This window comes from Andrena cerasifolii, unplaced genomic scaffold (assembly GCF_050908995.1).
Source record: "Andrena cerasifolii isolate SP2316 unplaced genomic scaffold, iyAndCera1_principal scaffold0105, whole genome shotgun sequence".
In the NCBI taxonomy this organism is placed as follows: Eukaryota; Metazoa; Arthropoda; class Insecta; order Hymenoptera; family Andrenidae; genus Andrena; species Andrena cerasifolii.
The window spans coordinates 25,883-34,916 of NW_027484998.1; the positions used below are offsets into that span (position 1 = coordinate 25,883).

Here is a 9,034-nt window from a genome sequence, read left to right on the forward strand (position 1 = left end):
ACGGCCATACAGAATTTCGATAGTTGGCATTGCATTGTCAGTACGTGACGGTTTCCGCTTGGTGTAGGGGGAAGCGGTCCTACAGTGTCTAATGCTACCTTATCAAAGGGCCTAGCGGGCGTATCGGTGATTAACATCGGTTCTCGTGTTTTAATGCGTACGAGCTTTTGTTCCTGGCAACTCTGGCAACTTCGTACGAAATCCTCTACATCTCGACGTAAGCGCGGCCAGTCAAATAGGGCGCGGATACATCGGTACGTCTTTGTCACGCCCTTGTGCCCTCCTATAAGGCTTTCGTGATAGTGCCGAATGATTTCTTCCCGTTTATCTTCTGGTGGTAATTGGATTTCGCCGGTGCAGATTGTAATCATGATGGGTGTACGTTTGAAAATCACTTGGCAGTATTTCTGGAGCGCCGTGGCGTCAAAACGGTGTAAGGTTTCGCCATACGTCGCCATACGGAGCGTGCGGACGCGTTCGGTCTCTATGGCGTCCCTGAGCGCTGCTAATGCTGACGTAAGCTCATCTTCTCCCATTTCATGATAGAATCTTCTTGCTCCGACAATGCTGAAAATTTTTCCTTCTTTGTTGTGGGTGATTATTACGCGGTTCCTGATTAATTCCTCGGATAATAATTTAGTCTTGTCGAAAAGTCCGATAGCTTTTAAAGTTTTACAAATGGGGCTAGTTAGTATTCTGTCGGAAGATATAAAATGAGCATAATTGTCCGGGGTCGACGCTAGCGTGGTTTTACGATTTTTACGATTTTTACTTCGCATTGCGTTGGCTGCGTTTCGTCTTCCGAAGCGTCCGGTGTGTTGTTCCCGAGTCTGGGCGACTCCCTCCAGGTTGTTGGAACTTTTGGCGGGACGACGAATGGCCTGTAGCTTGTTTCCTGGAACTCCGTTAAATCGGGCATCTTAGTTGCATCAGGCCCCCGGCTTATGCCTGATTTCTGCCTGGGTGGCGATGGATCTTTCTCCTCCTCCCATGTCTCGTCCTCAGGTCCAATCATGGTCGACTGCGGGATGTCCAAGACTTCTGCGTGCAGAGGTATTCCCCATGACACCCGCTTCTTTGGGCCTGATCGTAGGTCCTCGGTCTTCTGAGGACTGACATTTTCGTGGTGATTCGTTGCTGTCCCTTCTTCTTTGCAGGGATACTCTTCATCAAAGCTCTTTAAAATGGTGATTTCGACTGGCGTGAGTGGGCCTATGCGCGAGCTATCGTTTAATATGGCAGAGTCCTCTTCTCCTTCTTCTGGATCGTTGTTTCCCGTATCCAGGAACTCGGGCATTCCCGTCAGACCTTCTGTTGTATCCAGAACGGTGGAATTCGCCCGGCTCTCCGAGCTGGCTGCGTTGTCTCCCTCTGTTGGTTGCAGCTCCTGTTCGGGTTCGTGTCCTTCTAGCGTGGAATCCTCTAGGAGGTCGAACGACGGTGGTTCTTCATAATTCGGTCTGGGCATGCCTTGACAACGCGTGCCGACACCGGTCCCTATGCCTTCCTGCTCTTTCTCCGGCGCAGTTTCTTTTGAGGTAGTCGGGAACGCGTGCGAAACCGGGTTCCGCGATAACGCGTCGGCGTTCGCGTTTACGCGGCCGGGTTTATAAATGATCTCGTATTGATAGTCGGCGAGCGTGATTTTCCAACGGGCTAGTCGCGACACCAGGTCTTTTACCGAGGATAACCATTGAAGCGGCCGGTGGTCGGTTACCAAAAGGAATTTTCGTCCATAAATGTACGTGCGGAATTGTTTTACAGCGTAAATTATCGCGAGGCACTCCTTTTCAGTTGTTGAGTAGTTTTCCTGGCACGGCGTGAGTACCTGTGAGGCGTACGCTATAGGCGGGTCTTCGCCTATCTTTCCCTGACTCAAAATCGCACCGACGGCTACGTCCGATGCGTCGGTTGTAATAATAAACGGTTCATCGTAATTCGGATAACGTAGAACCGGCTCCTTACAGAGTGCCTGGCGTAGATCTTCGAAACTCTCTTGGTGTTTCTCAGTCCAAAAGAACGAAATTTTGACGCTTGTTAAATTCGTGAGTGGTTTAGCACGTTTCGCCATTTCTGGGATGAAACGACGGTAGTAATTTACGAGACCCAAGAATTGCTTTACATTCTTCCTGCTTTTTGGTACGGGGAATGCAGAGACGGCCCGGATCTTCTCGGGATTGGGTCTGACTCCGTCGGCTGCTATTATGTGACCCAAGTACACGACCTTGTCCTTCAAGAACCTGGCCTTCTCCGTCTGCAGCGTCAAGTTATGCTCACGTAAGCGTTCGAAGAATCTCTCAAGTCTGCGTAAGTGTTCCTCGAGCATGCGCGAATGTATAACTATGTCGTCTAAATACACGAACAGCTCTTTACCGATAAGCCCTTGTAGCACGGTATTCATTAGGCGTTGAAACGTGGCTGGAGCGTTCTTTAACCCGAACGGCATACGGAGATATTCAAAGTGTCCGTCGGGGGTGGTAAACGCGGTTTTCGCACGGTCTTCGGGAGCCATAGGAATTTGGTGGAAACCGTTCGCTAGGTCAAAAACTGAGAAAAATCGGGCTCCGCCTAAGCGATCGAGAATGTCCGTAATTCGCGGTAAGGGGAAACGGTCGTCGATCGTTTTGGCGTTCAAGGTTCTGAAATTCGCCACTATCCTCCAGCGTTTTTTTCCATCTGGGTCCGCCTTCTTCGGGACCACATGTAATGGTGAGTTATGTGGCGACGACGAGGCTGCGATTATTCCCAGCTCTTCGAGGTTCCTTGTTTGATTGGCAATTTCTTCGTCCATAAGGGGGGAGTGCGGGTATTGCCGCGTGAATACTGGCGTCGGGTCGGTTAACAGGATGGTGTGTCCCATTGTCGTCGTTCCTCCCAGTGGGTCCCCAGGTACAAAGAACCTGTCCGAGTATCTTGTCACCAACTCCTCGATAAGCTGGCGCGGTTCCAGGTCTATTTCCCCCAGTTTGGACTATATGCTGTACTCGTTCTTCGGTAGGCTTGCGTTCAATGCGGTAATCGCCGAGATCTTGATCTTCGTTGATGTCGAAATCGTCTCCGAGGGGAGGGTATGGGCAAACCCGTTCGTTATCCCCGAGACCGTCGCGGTTTTCGGGGAAGCAGACTGTTATAATTATCTTGTAAAGGAGCAAGGGTGTTCAGTTAGAGAGTGATTTAAATATAATACGATAACTGATTGTACGCGAGTGAAGGAAAATGTAATGATACGAGCGTTTCAGATGCCGCACAAGTCTCTATTCCGAGCGATCAGTGTAACAATACTATTTGTTTATGTTTCTAATAAAACCCCGAAGAAGTTGCAAAACGTCTGTTCACGTGCCTCACCCACGTCGTTGCACAACTCCAAGTCCGTCGTTGCAAATTGTTATAAGTGTCTTGTAAAGGCGCAAGGGTGGTCCGTTAGAGAGTGATCCTTCCAAGAAATCGCGATCGATTTCCTGGAAGGAAGAGCCTCCCCCTTCCATAGATCTCGAATCGATGGAAGGGGACATTTTCGGCTCTCCACAGGAGCGAGCAGGCCGTTGCCACCTGCCTAATTAGCGAGGCGAACTCAGAGATGGCGCCAAGATGCCAACTTTCGCGTACATTTCCTCCCCGGCATTCATCACCCGATGAATGATTGAAATCAGCAAGGGGTTGTTTGGCTAATCGATAGAAATGACCAACATACACGGCAGTGGCGCCGCTCAGCTCATGTGGAGGCGTCTGTCAACTCAGGTGAAGCTAGTGAAAGAGATTTAGTGCGCAGTGGAATCGTTACAATGTGTTGAAGGGTCAGTGTTAAGTTCAAGTGGAAGAAAAACTAATTTGCGGATGGGTCTCACAAATGTCGAACGAGCAGTTTTAACAGTCACGACGCGAGTACACCCATCGGGGCCTGGATGTAGGTCGGTGATCCTCGCAAGTGGCCATTGAGCTGGGGACGTCAACTCAGATTTTACTAGGCAAAGATCGCCGACTTTGGGCGAACGGTGTGGGTACAGCCATTTGTTGCGGGCCTGCAACGATTGAAGGTACTCGCTGGACCATCTCCTCCAGAAGTGTAGCCGCATTTGTTGCAGAAGATGCCATCGAGAGAGCCGGGATGATGGGACGTCTTCGATGGTGGGGTCGGGCAAGCTTAGCAGTGCTTCCCCGATAAGAAAATGGCCAGGCGTCAGAGTTGCGAGGTCTCCAGGGTCGTCGGTCATCTGTTGAAGTGGCCTAGAGTTCAGGCAGGCTTCGATCTGGTGCAGCAGGGTCGTCATCTCTTCGAAGGTGAGGTGTTGATCGCCTATCACCCTCCTGAGGTGATACTTGGTCGATTTAACGGCGGCTTCCCAAAGCCCGCCGAAGTGGGGGGCAGCAGGGGGTTGAAACGCCACTCAGTGCCTTGTCTCAGTAGAGTGGAGTGGACGGCATCCTGACCCGAGTTGAGATGCTCCAACATCCCTTGGAGCTCCCGAGCAGCGCCGACGAAGGTAGTCCCTTGATCGCTCTGGATCACGGTGCAAAAGCCTCGACGGGATGTGAATCGCCGCAGTGCGGCAAGGAAGGCCTCCGTACTGTAATCGGAGATCAGCTCTAAGTGGACAGCACGAGTACTGAGGCAAACAAATAAAGCGATGTAGCCCTTATGCGTGCGTTGTCCTCGTCCCCGAGCCATCAGTAGAGTTAGTGGCCCAGCGTAGTCCACTCCTACATGCAGGAAAGGGCGGGTTGGCGTGACTCGGACTGCAGGTAAGTCACCGATCAGTTGTTGTCCAGTAGATGATCGCCAGCGAGCGCATGTGACGCAGCGATGCAGAATGGCTTTGACCCTTTGTCGCCCTTGGGGAATCCAATAATGTTGGCGTAAAGTAGCTAAAGTAAGTTGTGTACCTCCATGTAAGGTGCGCTCGTGTGCGTCATTCACTTACAGCTCGGTCAACCGGCTGTTTCGGGGTAACAAGAATTGATGTTTGGCATCTAGGGGAAGAGCAGCATGGCGGAGGCGTCCTCCAACTCTTAGTAAGCCCTGGTCATCCAGATACGGATTGAGTCGCAGCAAATTGCTGCGGTGGGATAGCGGCAGGCCTCGAGTTAGCTGCCGGATCTCGAGGGCGAATTCCCTCTGTTGCTCGAGTAGGAGCCAGTGAGTCCGGGCTGCGTTGACTTCAGCTGGCTTCAGGTGGGTCCCTCGAGCGCCAGCTGTTTTCCGGGGTAGCCACCGCAGGCACCAGGCGGTGATTCTAAGGAGTAAATTCAAGGATGAATAACGCATTAAAGGATTCTCATCCGTTGCAGGTTCACCCGATGCCGGATGGCATGTTGACCGAGCCTCCAAATCAGTGTTGGGTAGAGGCGAAGGCTTCTCTTGCGACCAATCTGCTGAAGAGGTTAGCCAGGCAGGTCCTGTCCACCACAGCGAGAATTCGGGCAACTGACTGGGCGGTAATCCTCGAGAAGCACAGTCCGCCGGATTGTCCTTGCTGGCTACGTGATGCCAGCGAGCTCCAGGTAGCGTTCGTTGGATTTCGGAAACTCGATTGGCCACGTAGGTCTTCCATCGAGTTGGATGTCCTTGAATCCACGCCAGAGTGATTGTGGAGTCGCTCCACAAGTGAATGGTGGTGTCGGTTAATCCCAGACTCCCGCAGGTAAGAGCCATTAGTTTGGTGAGCAAGGTAGCGGCACTCAGCTCAAGTCGTGGTATCGATACACGTTTCAAGGGTGCCACCTTCGTTTTTGCGGTAATCAGTTGAGTCCGAACGCAGCCGTCAGTGTCCACGACTCGGAGGTATATTGCTGCAGCATAGGCTCGCTCCGAAGCGTCAGCGAAACCATGGAGTTCCCGTTGTTGTGAGGCAGCTTGGACACCGAGCCAGCGAGGTGTAGTGATGCGGTTGAGATCGGGCAAGTCCTCTAGAAACGATCTCCAGTATCCAGCCTCAGCTGGCGGCAGAGGAGAGTCCCAATCTAAATGTTTTAACCAGAGGGACTGCATGAATATTTTAGCGTTCACTGTAACTGGGGAAACCAAGCCCAGTGGATCGAAAATTTTAGCAATAGTCGATAAAACCAAACGTCTTGTCACAGCGCCGTCCGCGGAGGGAGAATGAACGTGAACTCGGAAGCTGTCATCCGCCAAGCTCCAACGGACCCCTAGAGCAGTGTGAGTCTCCCCGGCTTGCCACTTGCACTCCGAAATTGCATCACCGGTAGGTAATTGTTCCATAAGCGCGGTTCGATTGGAGGCCCATTTCCTTAAGTTGAATCCTCCAGCTTGGCAAAGTTGTCGTAGCTCCGTTTGCAACTCGGCCGCTTCCTGTAGCGAGTCAGCTCCCGTCACGACGTCATCCATATATACGTCGTGTTGCAGTATAGCAGCAGCTCTTGGAAATCGAGCTTGCTCGTCCGAAGCGAGTTGTCGTAATGTCCGAATGGCGAGGTAAGGAGCACAGGCAAGTCCGTAGGTGACTGTATTTAGTTCGAAATCTTGAATGTCACTGTCGGTACTTTCCCTCCATAGGACTCTTTGGTAGCGACGGTCGTCAGGGTGAATCAGAATTTGACGGTACATTTTTTCGATGTCGGCTGTGAGGCAGACTCGATGGACGCGCCAGCGGAGGAGTAATTGTTGCAGACTAGGCAGCAGGTTCGGCCCCACCATTAATCCTTCGTTTAGCGACTGGCCTGAGGTAGTTAGAGACGATCCATTGAAGACCACTCGTAGTCGGGTGGTCGTGCTGCTTTCCTTCAGAACCCCGTGATGTGGCAGGTAATAATAGGGGCCTAGCAGATCACCCTGAACCTTAGACATATGAGTGAGTTGACTGTACTCACGCATGAATGTGTGGTAGGCTTCAGCAAAGGCGGGTTCCCTTTTGAATTTAGCTTCCATCCTCAGCAACATTCGCTTAGCACCTCGCCGAGATTCGCCGAGCTCCATTGTCCCACGAAGCGGTAGGCGAACCATGTAACGTCCGGAAGGTAGACGTCGGTGAGTTTCCTTGAAGTGTTCCTCGCAGTTCTGTTCCTCTATGGTGTAAGCGGGTGACACCATCACTTCTTCCTGTTCCCAGAAACGACGTATCAAGGGAAGTAGCTCCTCCTCGGAGGAACTTTGCAGTGTTGCAACTCTTTGGCTGGTGACAGTGTCGTTTGCGATGTCCGGTGAAGCAGGTCCGGACACTATCCAACCAAGCGTGGTTCTTTGCGCAACGGGCTCTCCGGTATGACCCCTTGCAATGCCTTCCAGTATTACGATAGCAAAGGCATCGGCACCTAACAGCAATTCTATAGGTCCCTCAGCCTCGAAGTTCGGGTCAGCTAGCGCAAGGTCTTTCAAATGCGCCCAAGTTGAAGATCGCCGATCAACTCGTGGCTGGTACGATGTGATGCGAGGCAACACCAAGGCGGTTATGACGTGCGACTCCGTGGCACCGAAGTGGGCGGCAAATGTCAACTGGATTTGACCACGGACTCGTTCTGTTCGCTGATTCCCGACACCGACGATTCGAATATTAGCTGGTTTACGAGGAAGACATAATTGCTGAGCCAGCTGCTCGGTGAGAAGAGAGACTTCGCTGCCTTGATCTACAAGTGCGCGCACTATCTTTGTACCACCGTCACGGCACTGTACTTTCACCTTTGCCGTCGCGAGAAGAACGGCAGGCAATGGGTTGGACGAGCAGTTAGACGTATGGGCCGAAACTTGGTTGTCGACGTTGGATTCAGCGCGATTTTCATGTATGCTGGTATGGTGCTTTCCATTGCATTTCTGGCACCGTTTTTCGGAACAGCACGCACTAACTTGATGCTTTCCCAAGCAGTTGTAGCATAGATTCGCAGATTGTAACACGGCTTTCCGCTCGGAAGGTGACTTTGACTTGTAGAGACTGCAGTAAAGAATAAAGTGAGTATCCTTGCAGAGGCTACACTGATCCGAAGATCGCTTCGCTTGCGTGACTTGGTGTATCTTCGTTGACCTTTGAGAGGTAGTTGGTTTCGAGGCTTTATTGTCTGATCCTTTTCGTGGTTCCTCTAACGCTTCTAGAGTATTGACTCTTCCCTCTAGAAATTTTTGCAATTCTTTAAAGGTAGGAGGCTGCTTAGTTTGACCGATTAGCGTTTCCCATTCCCGTCTGGACTGAGGATCTATCCTTTCAACTATTAGGTGGATGAGCCAGTCGCCGCTGGCATCGAAGGGCCTTTTCATGGCAGCGAGGGCCTTGACTGAATCACAGATCGTGTAAAAGAACCGTTTCAGCTCCGATCCCGACTCGCGTTGTATGCGCGGTAAGTTAAAAATTGTAGTCATCTGAGCTTTGACCATTAGCCGAGGGTTGTCGTACCGATCTTGTAGTAATTCCCACGCCGCTTCAAAATTCTCCTCTCGTTCAGGCATGTTGCGAAGTAGCAGCTCTGCATCGCCTGTGAGAGAGCCACGCAGATAGTGGAGACGTTCTGCATCGGTCAGGGTTGCGTCGCGTATGACTAAAGAGCGGAATAGACCTTGGAATGAGGGCCAGTCTTTATGTTTGCCATCGAAGGTAGGTAGTGGAATTCGAGGAAGCGACGCTTTCGAACGGACGGCCGCAGCAGGGGAATCGGTCGATCGTTCGTCGGTCGCTAGTCGTTCCAAAGTGCGTGCTGCGATGCGCTCCATCTTTGTTATATCCTCAAGTTTATCCATTAGCAAGGCTTCCTGTGTACTGAATACTTCTTCCATAGCTGCAGGTGCTAAGTTCTTCTCTTTAAAATAATCATGGTTCGCGAAGGCTAAGTCTGATGCCGCCAAGGCTAACAGTTGTTCGTGCTGTAACTCGTATTTTGCCCAATTCTTTCGCAAGGTCTCTAATCGAGAAGCTACGTTGCCCTTTGTCATATTGTTAGCTCCTAGTTTCTTCAAATTCTCGAAGCATCGAGCAATTCGGCCGTGAAGGTCGCGTTGGATTGAAATGATGTGACTCATTGTTTTCAGGTGTGGAGGTCACGCGCGACGGTTGGACGACACTACCGAACTTTGAACACCGACGTACTTTCTCGAACT

At 51.3% G+C, this 9,034-nt stretch overlaps 1 protein-coding gene and 1 long non-coding RNA gene across 2 annotated transcripts; one reads left to right on the top strand and one right to left on the bottom strand.

Annotated features, from left to right (window-relative positions):
- Positions 1–4,297: 4,297 nt before the first annotated feature.
- Positions 4,298–7,823, bottom strand: LOC143378078 (uncharacterized). Its single transcript, XM_076829918.1, has 3 exons — positions 7,796–7,823; positions 4,920–7,695; positions 4,298–4,604 (listed from the first exon to the last, which is right to left on the bottom strand). The coding sequence occupies exons 1-3, from the start codon at positions 7,821–7,823 to the stop codon at positions 4,298–4,300; spliced, it is 3,111 nt and encodes a 1,036-aa protein (XP_076686033.1).
- Positions 7,824–7,849: 26 nt separating this feature from the next.
- Positions 7,850–8,679, top strand: LOC143378076 (uncharacterized). The gene is made up of 3 exons (XR_013087489.1): positions 7,850–8,081; positions 8,159–8,280; positions 8,386–8,679. It is a non-coding gene; the product is annotated as an uncharacterized LOC143378076 (long non-coding RNA).
- The last annotated feature ends 355 nt before the right edge of the window (positions 8,680–9,034 follow it).